Below are 19,092 nucleotides of genomic sequence, written 5' to 3'. Positions count from 1 at the left end.
GGCTCAGTATACCGCGAGCCGCAGCTCGCGGTATACTGAGCTTAGGGTGACGGGAGGATGCTAGTTTGTATCCTACCGTTACCCTAAGGAGAACTATGGGGAAAAGCTCTGACCCCATAGTTCTCCTTTAAACACAAAAACAAATGTCAGAGAAAAATGTCTGTGCTGCAGACAACAGCCCAAATCCCCTTTTATTTTCTAACTTGCTCCATGGACATGAAAGGCAGGAGTGGGTTGGTTGATGTAAGCAACACAGACAGCTCTTGAAACAACTTCAGCAGCGTGGCACAAGGTCAAAAAAAAAAGGAGAACGGTCTCTATATCAACTTTACACGATAACAAATTTAAGGAGAAATCTAACAATTATAGACATACATGTCATATGCAAAGATATCGCCATAGTAAGCGCAATAACCAAGACACAAAGATCACAATGCAATGTTACTTCTTCAGTTTCAGCAAGTGGATATTGTCATATGAATCTACATACATAGTGCTAAATGTCCACCTCGCCCACATGCCCCCTGATGCATTATTTAACAGTCATCCAAAATGGCTGGAACCATTTACAACAAACTTACTCAGAGCTTACATAGTGTTGTTGGTGTCCTACACGTAGGTTTTTGGCCTAGCACTTTTGCCACAATTGCCACTCGGGCCCTAGTATTGCTTCCTGGGAGGACGTTGCATGCTCCCACATACTGGGAAGAGTGCATGTTATCTGTGATGGAGTAAGGCAAGGGAAAGTATAACTGGGTCACGTGGTGGGCTCTGTCATTGCAATGAATAGTTAAAATGATAGGTTCTCTTTAACCCAGATCACACAAAAACTTCAGTTTCTTCTTGTCATCCCAGTGAAAAGACGCAGGCATTTTTGCCATAAGAGTAACATTGAAGTTTATACTACAGAGAACTAGAACGGATAAACAGAAGATGTTTAAAAAGAGGTAGCATAGCAGGGAGTGATATTTTCCAGCACACACACCGCCTTTCTTTCCCAGGTCTTTCAGCTATTCCATCAGGGCCTCCATTGGCTGCCCATAGAAGTGAACAGAGAGCAATGTTACAAATGTAAAATTTCAGCTACGATTGCGATTAGCTGCTCTGTACCATCTGTGGTCCTATTATGTTCCCCATAATGTCTTGAATTTTCGTCTGGTAAAATCATGATGTATTTATTCGTCTGTTGGTTTATATATATGCATATATTTAACATTCAATTCCTATTATTTAGTACTTAATATTTATTCATTCAGGTTGCACCCAATTTTTTATTGCATTTTCCTATCCTTCAGTTCATATATTGGGCTCAGGTCATAAGCCCATTTTTATTATATCCTACTTTTTTCAGAGGAATGCTCCTAGAAATCCCTCTGCACCTATTATCCTGTATCATTTATTGATTATTATTATTATTTTTCACCCTTCATTTTGACTTGCATTTATTATTATTATACTAGTGGAAGTATTAGACTATGGCTTTATTATTTTTGTTCTAAGTATGAAAATTCCTTTCTGCCATTCTGTAGTGTCACAATGTCCTTTTCTTAATCTTCATATTATGTTAGAATATGTTAATATGCTGGCCAGTCAAACCAAAGTACGCGTATTATGGCTAAGGTTAATGTCATTCAATAGGGATTCAGGACACAGTCACACCATCAAGAGTGCGCTCCAGTGCGTTCGGCCACTGGAACGCAAAGCGGCCGGCTCACTTTGTTTTGGGGTGGGAGGGGGGCGTGACCATGCAGTGAACTCAATGGCACCGCAGTCACGACCCCCCCCCAGCGGTGTTGCGTTCCAGAGGCCGAACGCACTGGAACGCACTCTTGATGGTGTGACAGGGCCCTTGGGTTTATTCACACCATGTCTGGACCAGAACAGTTTTTGTCTGCACCTGAAATGCATCCCAATGTGCTCCTATGGTATTTCTGGGCTCTGTTCACACCAGTGTAGTCTGTTCCGGTGTAGGGAAAAATGCATGTAAATGCACTGTACTGCATCTGAAAGCCCATTTTCAACGCACCGGCACGTGTCAAAAATGCATCAAAATTGCATCCAGTAAACTGTGCATTATCAATTATCAGCCCTGTCTTGTGCCCCCCCCGAGACTGACAGCCGCTCATGCTGTCAATCAGGGAGGATCACTGCAGGTTTTCCCTTCATCCCATGTAGTCAACGATATGGCAGTACACTCAATACAGCATCTAATCTTCCCCCATTCCTGATTGGATGTTGCTAATAATGATTGTGAGGAGCGTGCTTCTTTTGTAGCTGGATAGCTCTTCAAAGGTAAGTGGCCATATCCCATTCTGTATATATACTGGCTCTGGTGGTCTGATCCTCTAGCTCTGAAGAAGAGGAGATTGCCCCCGAAAACGCGGCAGATATTTTAGCTACCTGTGATTGTCTATTATCACGATTTGTATTGTGATTAGCATTCTGGAGTACCTTGGCTCTCCCTGTTTGATCATACACCGCTTGTATATTCTCTGTGCGAGTAGTTTTACTATTCTCTGCTTCATTGTTAATGAACATTAATGCACGAGGAGAAGGTGCAGTCTCCATTGTCTTTTTCCTTTTCTACATGACCCGAGAGCAACGGTACATAATTGTAACATTTCAGTTATGACTGCGTTTAGCTGCTTTGTCACATGCAGCTCATAAAAAAAAATAGTTTTTAATATAATCCATTAAGGAGATACATTCTGATTGGCTGGGACGGCTATACACATCATAGTAATAGTACCTTTAATTCAAAACAAACTTATGCAAATTCCAGATCGGTGGAGAGCAGCCGGCTTAATGCAAATAGTTGAAATATTGACTTTTCAGCGTAATCTCACCCGTGGTATGTCTACTCTCAGATTGCAGCACACAACTGACACTACCCGTTGAGCTTATCATTAGTTTTTATTTACGGTGCTGCGCTGACAAAGTCAACGCCTAAGGACAATATTGGCATAAGGCAGCTCAATTTTCAGATCGATAACATGCAAGATGATAAATATTGGAGTTTCACAAGAACAATGCGTACTATTGACTTAAACCCAAGGCACCGTCATCCATGTACATCCAAGCATACAGGCAGAAAGGGACAGATTCCAACCTCCAGCACTGGGAAGGGAGAAGTGTTGTCCACAGCCACCAATTCTATCCCAGCTATAATCCTTAATTATTTTAGGGATGGAAAGAGGATATTCAATTAGCTGACATAAGGTACACCTTGTAATTCTGGGGTCAATTCCCAACCAGGAACCCATGGAAGTTCTACCATGTTGGTGTGCATTTAGCATGAATGCTGGGAATTCCTCAAAACATACTGGTAGACTAATTTATGACGTTGTAGCGTGCAATGGACATTAGATTGTAATCTCAAACAGAGGTTGGGACTCATGTGAATGATCATTGAACAAGTGTCCCCATTTGAAGATGAACCCTTTTCTTCTGATAAAGGGACGGCTTCAAAAAGTTGGATCTGCCATCACTTTCAGTCCTGGCGATAACGGGCAACGGGAAAAACCGAGAGCGTGAATCTTTCCAGCAGGGACATAGACAGCTGTAAAAACCTCGACACAAACCCATCCTGCACGTTCACCTTTAATGCCAATAGGAGAACGAATGGGCAACACAGAGCAGTAATTTACTAAGGGCTAAGCTGCAACAACAACATTGTGCAGAAACCCCAAAAAACATTTGCACACCTGACAGAGGTTCTAACTGTAAAAATGGCTTTAGATAAACCTATTAAACAGGCTGCAGCGTTAGACCATAATAATGCTACGCTCCTCATTCCCATAAGTGGCTTTACCCAACGCTACAGATTGTTATTACACAATTGAAGGCATGCTAAAAGGCATCTTTCTTTTAGGCTTCTTTGGGTTCCTTTAAAGCTCATACAAGATTATTCATATTTTAACGAATTTGGTTTCTTTTAAAGATCCTACAATATCAAACAATAATAACTCCTCACCAAGATTTATATTAATGTCACACCATTGCTTTATAGCGGCAAACATACTTTCATACAATCCTGGTCACTGGGTGGCACTGTTGTTAGAAGTATTGGCATTGCTGTTCCTTTAGTATGAAAAGGCATTCTATTGCATTACATCTACGGAGACAACTAGGAAGCCTCAGAAGTGACAACAAAAGCACTCTACAAAGTGTAGCGGCACCAAACTGAATTCTAGGTGTCTTTTTTTCCCAGCCTTTGAGATTGCTGTCAACACCAACAAAGAACTGTAATTTATCCAATCTCATCTGATAGCGGTAAAGGCAACAGCAGTCTAACCGCCAGAATAAACAAGGAAATTAAATGAAAGTGGGTTATGTCTTCAGCGCAACTCTTGACTAGTGTATTGTATATGTCCAGGGTCACCTAGGTCACCCAAATCCACCCTCCACAACTCCCACCTCTAAATTAAGTGACATCACACCAAGGGGTTAGATTTTGTGGCCACAGCAACCATTTTATTAATCCAAAGCCAAACAATGTTCTAAACAACATAACCGTTAACTGGGTTTAAAGGTCCTTAAAAAGGTCATCTTACCAGAAAATCAACCAGTATCTGCCTACTAGGCCCACAGCCATACCATACCGCCTCAGGGACATAACATCACAAATGCAGATACCAACTGAACCTTCGACTGACCAGTTACCCTGGGGATGCCATACCTGAGACAGCTCCCAAATCTCAATGAAACTTTAACTGGAGATAATGTCCTTCAAAGACCCTCAGAACCTGTTCGGCTGCAGTGACAATATAAATATATATATATATATATATATTACATTACACACACCTTTTTAAAAAAAAATTAAAGTTGACCCTAACTACCCCTTGCCTCTACAACCCAGTCATGCAGGTCTTCCACCTATGACTTCATCTGTGGTTCCAGGACGGACTTTCATAATTTCTGTCCTATGCAACTATGCAAAAGTTGGGTGGTGGAAACCAAAGATCATATGTCAAACAGGAATGAGAACAAGTATTTGTTTCGCAGTAACATTCTACAGCTCGAACACTTGATAAGACCACAAGTACCTGGACTCAGAGATTTACAATACACAGCTGTTGGTGGATCCAAAGAAAATTGTACAATCAGACTAACATGTATGGGCACCTTGATGACCTTACTACTGGATGGAAGGGAATTAACCAACTAGTAAGTTTTAGGAGAAAACTAAAAAAAAAGACACAAATAAAAGTAACAAAATTCCAAATATGTAGTGTCCTTGACGTGCATTTAACCTGGGACCTTCAGTGCATTACAACCCATTAACCACTGTTACCAGTCAAAAGTTTTCATTTTGTATTTAGCTGTGCTACTTGGGTTGCCCTTCAGACAACAACTATGGAAGGAAAAAAAGTCACAACTGAAGATACCACAAAGTTGCCAATACATATCTAAAGAAGCACCTAGTAACCCCCTGAATTTTACATACAAAGTCGACTTCCTGCAGTAAATGAAAGATGCCTCCACCTCCCAATGCAAGGATTTGTGCATTATCATCCTATTCCTGTTCTTTCGGATCACTGCCACCTGAAAGGTGGGCTCCTACTCCAGCTGATGGCCTAATTTGCAGATCAGATTTAGTGGTCTCTAAGGTGCTCTTGAAGCAGATACAGATACTTTAAGGCTCCTTTTTTTACAACACATGTGCACTGTAGGGGTATTACACAGATAAATGTTCCTCACTCACCAGATGTGATTGCAGTCCCATAGCATAGACTATGACAAAGTAAAATTAAAGAGACACGGTCACTTTGCCCAACCAGTTCAAAGGGACAGTTCATTAACTCCCCACTCACGTTCCACCACAATAACGTTCCTTCGTCAGAGCTAGGCATCCAAGCCCAGTGTCGGATGGTGTTAGGAGCTTACACAGGTTTAACTCCCTCCTCCTCATCCGTTGATGCCAAGGCCCAGCAGCCAATCCCGAACAGACTGGCAGGATTTTCTTTAGGAAGCCAGCTCTATTGCCAACTAGAGAAAATCTGAAAAATTATCTGACGGCTGTAATTTTTAAGGAGCCAAGTGCCAGATTCTATTTAAAGATTTCCAGTGGTCCCCGTCTTAAGACTGTTAAAATTAAAAACATTCCACCTCTTAAAATGCAAGTAGCCCGGCTGTTTTTCTGATCCCCCCACCTTTAATACCTTGAATCATTAACCTGGAAGAAGTAGCAGATGAGAACTTCTAAATTCCCAGCTCTGCATAAAGATGGCCAGTTAGGTAGCAAAATTAGAAAAAGGACAGCAATGGCGTCACCCCTATTTATTGAATGACAGGTTTACTTTCAGGAGGTTCTTTTAGTGCGGAAATTAAATAGAAATACAGTTATCACTTGATAGAATATATTGGCTGAAGTAGCGATGTACTGAACCGACAAGTTTCCGAGTCACCTCAGACTTTGTGTCTATCTGAAAACAAGTTCTAATAATGCCAATGGTAATAAGCAGATGCTTTGGCAGAAGGGTTTATTTTCCCCCCAGCGATCCAGACAAGCAGCGACAGGCCAGAATCGGGTTCCTGCTGAACCACCGCTAACTTCTACAATTTGACTGCTACATTTAGAAAGTAATTGTCTGTCAACGCCAAGAAGTGCTGCCAACTCCATCCACGTGAAACAAACATGGCTCTGCACAATGACAGTAATGGTTTTCTTTGTACTCCGAGCGCTGAGCTCCGAACTTGACTTCACCCCCCACCCCCTTTGCTTTTACTAAACAACATAAATAAAATCCCCATAAATCAAAAGTTTTTGAAATAAACCTTACATTATATTTACATCTGTTATAATACAAGGATAGCCTCTCTGAAAGTTACCCAAAAAAATGGCAGCTGGTATAAACGTATATATTAATTCTTTTTCAGAGAGAAAACTGATATGTAAATCAGCAGCTCCTGACACCCAAAATGTACTGCCTGTGCTGTTCTGGCTATGCGGCAAGATGGCCGATAGCAGCCTTCCTCTGATATTCGATGATTTGTCAGTGGATATAACATCAGAAGTTGTACATTGCTTGCGATATTCAAGTACATCACCAAGTAGTATACATTTCCGTGACCGTGGTGTCAATATTTGTAAAGATACTGTATTAAATGTGTACCTGAAGAGAACTGCCTGAACCTTCCATATGGAAAAGAGCTTCTCCAGTAAGGCTAGGCTCACACGTTATTGCCTAAAGGCAGCCCATTCAAAATGGATATGTGCAGCAACTTTATGCTTTTTTGTATATGTGCAAATGCCCGGCTCCATCACATACTGGCTAGATGTCCAGCTCCATCACATACTGGCTAGATGTCCAGCTCCATCACATACTGGCTATATGCCCAGCACCATCACATACTTTTTATATATACACAGCAACATTATATACTGGCAATATACACACACAAAAAAAATCCCAAGTGAGACTCTTCACACAAAGACTTACAAACCCGGACCAATAAATAACATTCCAGGAAAATTTTTGGCAATATTTGGCACAATAGAGGCGTGCATTAGTCCACCAAGAAGATGATGGTGTAATACAGTGACATATTCTATCGTTGGACACGCGATGCACTAAAATAAAATGTCAAATGCGACAATTCTCATTCCTCAACAACAACTGCCAATCTTGGTTACCCTGCCCGCTATGTAGTAAAAAGAAAATAAGCCAAAAATCCTGGAATCTCCGCCACGAACACGTGTTTCTGTGTACAGACAGGATGCCAACCCCTGATAAGAATCCATTAAAGCCTCTCTGTTTTGGTTGACTAAAACCCCCTCATTTTCCCACACGCTGGGGAAAATTATACACAGGTGCGAGTACGATCTGTGCATCCATGTACAACCTAAAATCACCCCTAGAAGATCAACACCTAAAAAAGGTGCCCATACACCTTGCGATTATCGTACGATAATCACGCGATCGTATGATAATCGCAAGGTGTACGGAAGGCGTGTGACCGTTTCTAATGTACGGTCGTACGTCTTTTGTCTACCGAGCAGGTTTGAAAACCCACTGAGAATCGCACGATTGTCGGCGGGTTTGTGGCATGCTCGGGAGACAAATGCTGAACGGGCCGGTGTGCGCAAGCGCACAATGCCTGTTCAGCATTGCAGTCATCGAAAGCCCGCCCCTTAGGGGAGCGGGCTTTCGATGATCACAAGTACGATCTGGCTGTCCAAGATGGGCAGATCGTACAAGCTTTTAATTAGCTTACAACCATCGCAAGACAAAAGTCTTGCAATGGTTTTAAGGTGTATGGCCACCTTTAGAATTCATGATCATTTAATGTACATGTATTTCAATCACACCTGATTGGCTTCCAATGCTGCTGTACAGGGGACTGCAAGAGGCTACCAAGTCAAATCCAAGTATTTATACTAGCTACTTTAAAAAAAAATACATTTAATGGTTCCAGTTTAGGAATACCATAGTGTCACAAGTCCATCAAGTATAACTTTGTGTATTTTCCTCGCTAGACCAAAACAAGCACTGAACCCTTGCAGTGCGGGGGTAGCCCCTCTGCCAGGGATAATAAAACATTTCCCGGAGTTCTTCTTTAAATAATATAAGCTTACATTTGATTGCTTATTATAGACACCACCATTGTTATTTCCTCTCGTCTCTTATACCCTTGCAGCCTTCAAGCCGCTTTCTAGCAATCCTACAATCAGTAAAGCTTTTTTCATCCTTCCTGGAAGTAAGATTTACAGACAAGGGAAAGAAATGGATATAAATTGTAGCCTGAAATATGAAACAAACTTAAGACTTTGTGAAGACAGAATGGTCTCCGTGATGAGTACTCTAGGCTGGAAGTCGGCGTAAAGTGAGCATTAAATCACAGCCGGCTTTTTCCAACCCATGGATTCCCGGGGTAAGTGATGAAAAGTATTCCTTTAAGGAAGGATCCGCTCTGAATGAAGGAAATGGTATTATTCACACTTTGCTGGAAGAGACGAGATATGTTCAGCCTGTGACACTAAATACACGTTATCAATCACTGGAATGACTGACCTACAGGACTCGGTAATGGAAAAATTACTTCAATAATTCAGCTTTGGAATCGTTTCTTGGAGAATCAGAGTCTTACCGCAGAAATTGCATATTTCAGTTTCCCCTTAAAAGGAAGGAAAAAATAAGATAATATGCAACACCAGTATAGCAAATGTGAACAGCCAGACCGGGGTATCTGGGGCCCCCATGAACAGAAGGGGAGGGCCCATAATCAGTAAAAATCGAAGAAACGCAAAAGTGCGTACAGCACCCTAAGGCCTGGTTCACACCTGTACGTTTTGTAGCGCGTTCAGCGCTCTACGAACGCTCTACAAAACGCTCAAACATTAAAATCCCATTGTTTCCTATGGGTATGGTTCACACCTTGCCGTATTTCAGCCCGTCTGAACGCGTTACAAAACAGCCTACGCCTGAAAAGGTACATGAGCTTCTTTGCGGCGTTTTTGTCTCGCGTTTCCATTGGGATACAGCCAAGTAGCGAATCGCGGTAAAAACACGCGTCTCGAAGCGTGCGACAAACGCGCATATTCGATACGCCTAGGTGTGAACAGAGAGTAAGGTAAATTGGGGAATGTGGTTTACTGGAAATGGTCATGATTAAATAGATTTGGATTGATGGAGTGGCATGGTAAATCAACAGGGACAGTTTCAGAAATCTTGATCCAACTGCAATCCACTTGCAAAACACTCCCCTGGATCAAGGGACCGCTAGAAAATCACTCCACTGGATCAAGGGACCGCTAGAAAATCACTCCCCTGGATCAAGGGACCGCTAGAAAGTCACACCCCTGGATCAAGGGACCGCTAGAAAATCACTCCCCTGGATCAAGGGACCGCTAGAAACCACTCCCCTGGATCAAGGGACCGCTAGAAACCACTCCCATGGATCAAGAGACCGCTGGAAACCACTCCCATGGATCAAGAGACCGCTGGAAACCACTCTCATGGATCAAGAGACCGCTGGAAACAACTGCCATGGATCAAGAGACCGCTGGAAACAACTCCCATGGATCAAGAGACTGATGAAAACCACTCCCATGTTTCAAGAGACTGCTGGAAACTACTTCCATGGTCCAAAAGACTGCAGGGATCCATTCCCATGTTCCAAGAGAACAAAAGAAATTAGATAGATTTCCCGAACCATGCTTAATATCATGAATGGAGGCATTACCACGGCAAGCTAGTGCATTCAGCAACTGGCAGGACCCGCGGCTGCTGAATTACCAGTCTATTTGGATGAAGTCAATGTTCAGCAGACATTTTTTTGTTGATCCGAGTGGTGCCGACATACCCACACAAAATGTTGGCTGAAATTCAAGACGTGGAAGGCCAGCTCTCGGCTACATAATAGTTAATTTAAAGGGGATTGTTCCGTCAGATCATTAGGTATATGGTCATCTTAAAAGGAGAATGTAGGAAGACTGTACAATCGGATTGCAATATGTGCAGCCAGCTTAACACAAGCTGTCATTTTTTTGAGTGTTGGCCACAAATCTACTTGGTTGTAACATCTTGCAGCACTTTCTAAAGACTTCCCCATAAATCACTTTTCACAGACGTTCACATTCTCCAGTACAAGGCAGGAAGAAAGGCCACACAGAAAAATAAAAGCAGCCTCTGTGGCAATAACAGGGCATTTAGAAAAGCTCCTCGCACAATCTCCATCTGCCAGACTAGCATGGTCACTGCCAGAGCAGCAGTGTTTGACTGCACCTTCACAGAATGTTCAGTGCATTTGGCTGGAGCTAAACTTGGCAGAGGCTTCGACTGTACAAGCAGACAGTCCCTTTCCCGTCACAAATAAACTCAGCTTTAAGTACCGACAGCTTTTCCTATACTGATGTCCTTCCAGCACTGGCTGCAACCAAAAAGACATCTCTGAGTGTCTGCCTCTTCCAGGACCCCACCAATTCACACTACAGACCGGGAAGGGTACAATGAGACTGCTAAATAAACAAGAAACCCAAATCTAGACTTTACTCCTTCCCCAAAACATTATATCTGAACCAAAAGTTTTTATTTTAATTCTGGGTAGCGTAAGGAAGGGCTTGAACCCCTGTTGGGTTTTATGGTTTCATATCGATGGTTTCAAAGTTAGAATCTCCAATCACTCTCCGCCCGCTAAGTGAACAGTTTGGTCAAATTTAGAACATGAGTGATTATATATTTGGTTAATGTGAGTTAAGATTTTTTTTATGCATTTAATATCAGTTCTTGGTAGGACATCTCAGCTATGTCTCCCATATCCCCTGGAGAAGCAGACTTCCAAATTCAGGAAACTTGCTGACTACCCTATCCCACTGTGGAAATCAGCTATGGAAACCCCATGTCGCATCCTTTTTAGGAACGTACAAATATATGAAATGATTGCGGTTCAGTACGCAATGGAGGGTATATCAGTATTTGTAGAAATTGTATTTCTCTCTGGTGCCAGCTTTTATGGTGTCCAACCATCATGTTCTTGGGAGGCCTGGCTTCTTATATATAGATCTCCATCTACATCATCTACCTCTTTGTCTATCTATAATTCAGGGCTAGACATTTCCCAGGAACCAGGTAGCAAATGCTCCTTAAAAATTACAGGTGGCACCAACTTCTGAGGTTTCCTCTAGTTGTTGCCAATGAAGATGGCTCCTAAAAAAGTCTTGCTGGCTCCTTGCTTAGAAAGACTGGCTCCTGAATGCCATATTAATTTGTCCACCCATGATCGATACATATATTGGTATGCTTGAGTGAAAGCTTTCAAATTGGTATTTTAATTTGTGTTAATAAAATACCTTTTTAGTTACTTTTATGTGTTTTCTTAAATGATGTTGGACACCTGGAAAGTCCTGTCCTTTGTATTTTATCTCCAGTTATGTGTATTATCCATTCAGTCGTGTCCCGCTGTCAGGGATTCTGTAGGCCTGTTCCGATGATATCTTAAAAGGTATTTCCCCTTACTTTGAAAAGTATTGGTTTTAGATATACTTTAAAACAGAGGCCAATATGAAAGGAAACTGTTGATGTGTTCCTGGCAACAGAACCAAATACTGTACTGAAAACTGGGTTTAATGTAACAGTGAAGCAACTAGCTTTCTCTGAAGCAAGTCAACAATGGCAGTCCCGTACCGGACTCATGGCAAAAGAGCAGCCAACCTGCCATACAGGCCGATTTTATAATTAAAAATATATTTGTATCATAGTTGCCCATTGTCTCCGATATCTCGGATTTCTAGGGGCAGTTCTATTCCATCACTGCACTTTGCTGCGCTTTTTATGTTAAACAAGACTGTTGCTTTTCTACTTCGTTCTATTTATCTCACAGAGAGGGTTGTCAAACAATGCCGCTATATCCAGCGATGACTTCAGCTGCACATTTTGCTTCCAAGAGGCAATATGTACTCAGTAGTGTGTGTAATCCTGCCAAAATGCTGCTAAGGTGGCAGAAACTCCATCTAATTCTTAATTCCCGACATTAAAGAAGTCCACTCCTATGCCAAACCATTGTCATGATTGCAGCTTGAGAATATGGCCAGAGGCACGTTTGTATACGGTCCCCTCAAGACATTAAATTCTTTCAGAAGCTACTGAAGCAATAATAGCTCCTTGCCGCTGATGAGTCTTTTTCACTGCTCAGATCTAAACACAGATATGAATGTACTAGAGTTCATCATTAACCCATCAAGAACACAGCAACTGAGGGAGTTGAAACCAGATTTAGGTGCTCTCCAGTGGGACCTTGCATTAAAAGACACTATTTGCACAGATTTCTAGATTTCAGATTTAAAGCTGAACTCCAGGCTAAATATATTCCACAATAGTCACAAAGGACATAAATCAATTTTGCATGCACCAACTGCCTTTACAAACTCACATATTGCCTTGTAAGACAGCAGTGACATCATCATCATCATCATTGTGCTGTAGATAGCCTGCACAGAGCTGTGGGAGGGTCCCAAAAGACACACCCTCTAAAGGCTGCCTACAAGAAACTACAGGAGGGGGCGGATACAAGACCAGTTACTCTGCACAAGGAGAGAGCAGCAGTGACCAGTTTTTTTTATAGAGGGCTCCTGCACAGGATACATAGGGGCACTGGCCAACTGGGTTCAATAAGGATTTAGACTTGACCCCTAGATGAGCTCTGCATTATCTTTAAAAAAAAAAAGAATTACCATCAGTTTTGGGTGGACGTGCGCATTAACAACACGCTCTCCCTCCCTCTCTCTTGTCTATTTGAATCAGACAATATGTGCTGACCATGTATTCTGCCAATTCAGAACAGGCAATATACTCTCAATACCTTTCCGCATGTGCCATGAGTTCCTGCTGCCAAATTACTAGACAAAACGTTCCAAAAATACCAATATTTAAACATACTTTCAGTGTTGGGGAGCTGAAGAAAAACTAGCAATGACCAAAAGTGCTGATCTGTGACAATATTTCACCTTCCTGCGAGGGGCCTGTTTTACATTACAGGTAGAATTCGGTCAGAAAGCAATCCCAGCAAGAAAAGAGAGAGCAGTGTACGAGGCAGCCCACGGAATTCCTCTGGTTAGTGCTGGAGAGACTGTTCCATTGTGTCAGACCAAGGGGGATCAGAGCAAATGACAGGTTCCTCAAAAACCACACGCCATCTGCTGCTAAGGTGGCAGAAACTCCATCTAATTCTTAATTCCCGACATTAAAGAAGTCCACTCCTATGCCAAACCATTGTCATGATTGCAGCTTGAGAATATGGCCAGAGGCACGTTTGTATACGGTCCCCTCAAGACATTAAATTCTTTCAGAAGCTACTGAAGCAATAATAGCTCCTTGCCGCTGATGAGTCTTTTTCACTGCTCAGATCTAAACACAGATATGAATGTACTAGAGTTCATCATTAACCCATCAAGAACACAGCAACTGAGGGAGTTGAAACCAGATTTAGGTGCTCTCCAGTGGGACCTTGCATTAAAAGACACTATTTGCACAGATTTCTAGATTTCAGATTTAAAGCTGAACTCCAGGCTAAATATATTCCACAATAGTCACAAAGGACATAAATCAATTTTGCATGCACCAACTGCCTTTACAAACTCACATATTGCCTTGTAAGACAGCAGTGACATCATCATCATCATCATTGTGCTGTAGATAGCCTGCACAGAGCTGTGGGAGGGTCCCAAAAGACACACCCTCTAAAGGCTGCCTACAAGAAACTACAGGAGGGGGCGGATACAAGACCAGTTACTCTGCACAAGGAGAGAGCAGCAGTGACCAGTTTTTTTTATAGAGGGCTCCTGCACAGGATACATAGGGGCACTGGCCAACTGGGTTCAATAAGGATTTAGACTTGACCCCTAGATGAGCTCTGCATTATCTTTAAAAAAAAAAAGAATTACCATCAGTTTTGGGTGGACATGCGCATTAACAACACGCTCTCCCTCCCTCTCTCTTGTCTATTTGAATCAGACAATATGTGCTGACCATGTATTCTGCCAATTCAGAACAGGCAATATACTCTCAATACCTTTCCGCATGTGCCATGAGTTCCTGCTGCCAAATTACTAGACAAAACGTTCCAAAAATACCAATATTTAAACATACTTTCAGTGTTGGGGAGCTGAAGAAAAACTAGCAATGACCAAAAGTGCTGATCTGTGACAATATTTCACCTTCCTGCGAGGGGCCTGTTTTACATTACAGGTAGAATTCGGTCAGAAAGCAATCCCAGCAAGAAAAGAGAGAGCAGTGTACGAGGCAGCCCACGGAATTCCTCTGGTTAGTGCTGGAGAGACTGTTCCATTGTGTCAGACCAAGGGGGATCAGAGCAAATGACAGGTTCCTCAAAAACCACACGCCATCGCTGATGGCAAGAGCTGGCATCGTCCAAGCCACAACGGCTGGCCGACTCGCCCCATATAGGAGACGCGATGGAATAAAGGTTACTACGAAAGAAATACGTGTCTCACACTGTTTTCCTAGGAAAGTTATGTAGGAGTGAGGAATGGGAGCTGTACGTTCTCACTGTTACAGCTAGAATAACTTAAAGTGGGCCAACCAGTCAACATTGCAAATTTCTAATATTAAAGCAGAACTCCAGCCGAAACATTTTCGCCCATTTTGTATACAGTGGAGTAAACCTAGGCCCATGTTACACTAGTGATCCTGTTGCTGGGGAAATCTCACTAGGAAGACAAATAAAACACTCAGCCTCTATCGTGTCTCTATATCACTGGCCAACCATGCCGTTGGCATCTCCCATGGCCCACTTGCTGCAGAGGTAGATACTTTGGCATTTTGGCCAGCAAGCTAGGGAGAACAGCTGCCAGAACCAGGCGAGAGGCCTACAGCAACGGATCACTAACCAGAAACAAGCAAGTGGCCCACGGTGACAGGATCACTACCCAGAACCAGGTCGAGTTGCCTACAAGGACAAGATCACTAGCCAGAACCAGAGGAGTGGCCTACAGTGACAAGATCACCAGCTAGAACAGAGATAAGATCACTAGCCAGAAGCAGGTGAATGGCCTACGACAGGGTCAGTAGTCAGGACCAGGTTTATGGCCTACAGCAAAAAGATCACTAGGTAGAACTACACAAGTTGCTTACAGGGACAGGAATACTAGCTAGAACCAGGCAACTGGCCTGTAGCAACAGAGTCACTAGCTTGCCATAAGACTTAGAATGTCCAACTGTTTATTTATTTTAAATTGTTGTCTTTTGGGGAGATTTCCCCTCACCTCCTGTGTAGCTCATGGAGACAGGAAGTGAGAACAACAGCCCTAAAAGCACAGAAACTGTTAAAGCCTCTATCAGATTTAAACTTCTGTATGTTCACCTATAGGAGAGATTACCCCTCATTTTCATTGAGGTGACTGGGATACAAAATAAGGGAAAATCTCAAAAAGAGGGACAAAGTTAGCAAGAACAACATGAAATAGGGTTACAATTAGTGCACGATTTATCCGAAAACAAAGAATGGAATTCCACTTTCAAGAGCAACCAAGTCCATCTTGTTCCATAAAAATTCACTGCAGACACTCGGGCAGGACTGCAGCCTCCTGCTAGATCATTCTGTGCAACCTCTGCCAATGTGTGTGCGGCTGGAGTGATCTGAGGGAGGTGATGGAACCCAATAATATTTAGGGTCAACCAGAAGATAAAGATATTGGAAACTACAGGAAATTAGGATGCAGGGCTATCCGGAGCAAGAGATGAATGGCAGGATGAAAAATGGGAAGAAGGTTGTGTTCCTTAAGGCATTTGAAATGCATTCTTTTTCATGTACGACTGGAGTGTACCTTTAGGAGGACCAGTTATTTGGCCTAGGAAATCTACTACAAATATAATTCCTTGAATAAAAGTGTAATTAAAGTGATTGGTTCACACATAACTTAGGGAGCATTTGTTATACAATCAATCACTTTTCATCTTTAAAGACATAACAATATACACATGACCATGGCCAAAGAAAAATCCCTTAGTCTCCATTATGCCTTGACACTAATATTGGTGGCTGAAAACCATTATGGGAATTAACCATAATCCATAGCCAATAGCCCAGAACCCCCCCCCATAAAAAACCAGTGCGTCAGTGAGAAGATTCCCGCATACACAAATGAAACATTATATCAAAAATATTTGCATGGGAACTGCAAGAGTTGGCAAGTTTTTTCCTGCTTGTATCCATCCAAGAGAAGCTTTCACAGCAATTTTATGCCACTTTTGTTACCTCACCCAGAAAAACCAGTTACCAGAAAAGAAAAACTAAACTTAAACATATAAAACACCCGCAACTAACCCCCCATTATGTGTTGGCCAATCTCCAGTGCTTGAAAGCCACACCCTGGGCAGAATGATAATATACATACCCAATGCAGTATGTAAATGATTACAAAGTTGGGTGTTATGTGCAGTTAAAAAAATAAAAAAATCTTATGTTTTTGTTAGTGTCCCCCGCACAGAACACCCAGCTTTAGGGCACGGAAGAGAGAGAAGCGCATCACCTGCCCCTCTTCGCTATCCTCCATTCACAAAATATATTGTATTTAAAAAAAAAAAAAAAAAAACAAGACATTATGTGACTGGAAGAGGATTGGATTGTCCGAACACAAGGAAACAATTATGGGCCATTCACACTACAGGAGTATTTATAAAGCGTTTGCAGAGCAAACATCAGGGTTTTCGATCACGGCGCATTAAGGCCACTAGTTGTAACCAAGGAGCATAGCAATTTCCTATCTGGTATTTTATGGCTTGTAAGGGGTGTCACTTAGAGTGCATGTTTGGAGACATGACCAGTTCTTAATGAAAAAAAAAAACTAAAACAGTATTATAAAAAGCTATACGCATGTTAAACCATATATTCCATTAAAAACACTTACCCCTTTCCTCCGATTCCTCATCATCATCCTCATCATCACCAGACGATGGCATGTCTGCAAAAGAAAGGAAAATTGCACTTTATAAAATGGCATCCAGAGGATTCAAGACAAATGTTCCAGAAAGATTTTGTTAGTCTTTCTCTACCATGAAAGTAATCATGTACTGCATGCTAGAGTCAAATTGTGGCCATTAAAGCAGACCTTTACCCCCTTTCACTAAAAATCACATCAGCATGCTGATATGAAATCATCTTACATTCATTCGTTAAACATATTTTTCTTTTACGTACAATTATTGTTTTTCTACTCCCTGGTGCTCTTGGGCATTAGTGATGTCATGTGCCCAAGTGTTGCATCCTGGGAAGGTTACATCAGCAGTGCATTGCTGGAAAATCTCATCTGTAATCTCACGAGTTCTCAGGGAAAGGCATTTTACTTCCCTGAGATGATGTCCTAGTCACATGTTCCAGGAAGTAAAGGAATATATATTAATCTGCCATTAGTGAAAATGGCCACTGAGAAGAATGGAAAAATACAGAATACAAAAGATCAAAGAGTCTGTCCCTACCTATAAGTATCTGTTTGTAGATTGAAATGACAGCAAAAGGCACCTTTACAAATGTTTAGTGATGACAAAGATATGGGTGAAGTTTATCTTTAAAGAGTCATTTTAGCTGAAAGGTGGAACATCTTCTAAAGCCTACAGGAATCTATGCGGCAATCAAAAGTAAAAAAATAGCCCATAAAAGAAGAACAAAAGGAAAGAGAGCAGCTTTTGCTGTAACACTCATCTTCAATGCAAAGATGTCATGCAGTACTTCTTTTCTGCCACTTGATGTCCTTAGTCTTCCATAATGAATGACAGCCAATATCATTCAACCCACTTCCTCTAAGCTGGGCTGTCATTGATCCACCCCCACCCCATGACTGGACAGTATAGAAGAAAGAGCACATCATCTCACCTCCTATCAGCATGATCCTGCACAAGCTAACCAGTGCTTTATGCTGCTCTCACACATAGCTATCCCTGCTGAACAGAGGCTGCAAGAGGCCGATACCAGGTCAAATCCAGGTACTTACAAGTGGCTCTGTCTGCTAACGAAGGGGGGGAGGAGTCCGGTGATGTCACGGACATCGACGTCACCCGGACTCCTCCCCTCTTCCCTTCGTTAGCCGACGGAGCCACTTGGGGAAGGGGGGAGGAGTCCGGTGACCTCGATGTCCGTGACGTCACCGATCGCCGACGGGACTCCCGGAAGCAGACGGAGAGGTGAGTGTTTTCATTAGCGATCAAAATAATTTTAATCGATCGAAAAGTTTAACGATTAAATCGAGAAATTAATCTTTAATTTCCACAGCCCTAAATGAAAACACATTTAATGATGTATTAAGGATTGCAGGTCTGTATTAATGGTGTCTTTTATATCTGCCCAGAGGTTAGCCTTTTGTTATTACAACAGAACTTGATTAAATGGTGTTAACAATATTAACTTGGAGTTCAGTTTTAGGAGATTTTACAAGGCCGGGATTAAACCGTTCCCGAGTGCGTTCAGTGCCTTACATCCACGATGTCTGCCGTACAGAATGAGCAAATCGTTCACTGCTCAACACGTTCCCGATCTTATCACAATAAAGGAGAGCAATCTAAGTCTAGTGTTCAGTGGTACCTGAAGGGAGACGCCATTCAGAATTCTTTTGTCAATCATCATTATAAATATATATTA

The 19,092-nt window shown here is 42.1% G+C and overlaps 1 protein-coding gene across 4 annotated transcripts in view; it reads right to left on the bottom strand.

The window, feature by feature from the left end:
• FGFR3 (fibroblast growth factor receptor 3) overlaps positions 1–19,092 on the bottom strand; it is a 94,878-nt gene that overhangs the window by 33,605 nt on the left and 42,181 nt on the right. For all 4 annotated transcript variants that reach the window (XM_018558723.1, XM_018558720.1, XM_018558721.1 and 1 more), the window contains exon 3: positions 17,369–17,422. In XM_018558723.1, the coding sequence (XP_018414225.1) occupies positions 17,369–17,422 (54 nt within the window). The remainder of the gene's footprint in view (positions 1–17,368; positions 17,423–19,092) is intronic.

The sequence above is a fragment of the Nanorana parkeri genome, unplaced genomic scaffold (genome assembly GCF_000935625.1).
Source record: "Nanorana parkeri isolate BGI_ZX_2015 unplaced genomic scaffold, ASM93562v1 scaffold354, whole genome shotgun sequence".
NCBI lineage: Eukaryota > Metazoa > Chordata > Amphibia > Anura > Dicroglossidae > Nanorana > Nanorana parkeri.
Note: the sequence above shows the minus strand (reverse complement) of the source record. Positions and strands in the feature narration are given on the sequence as shown.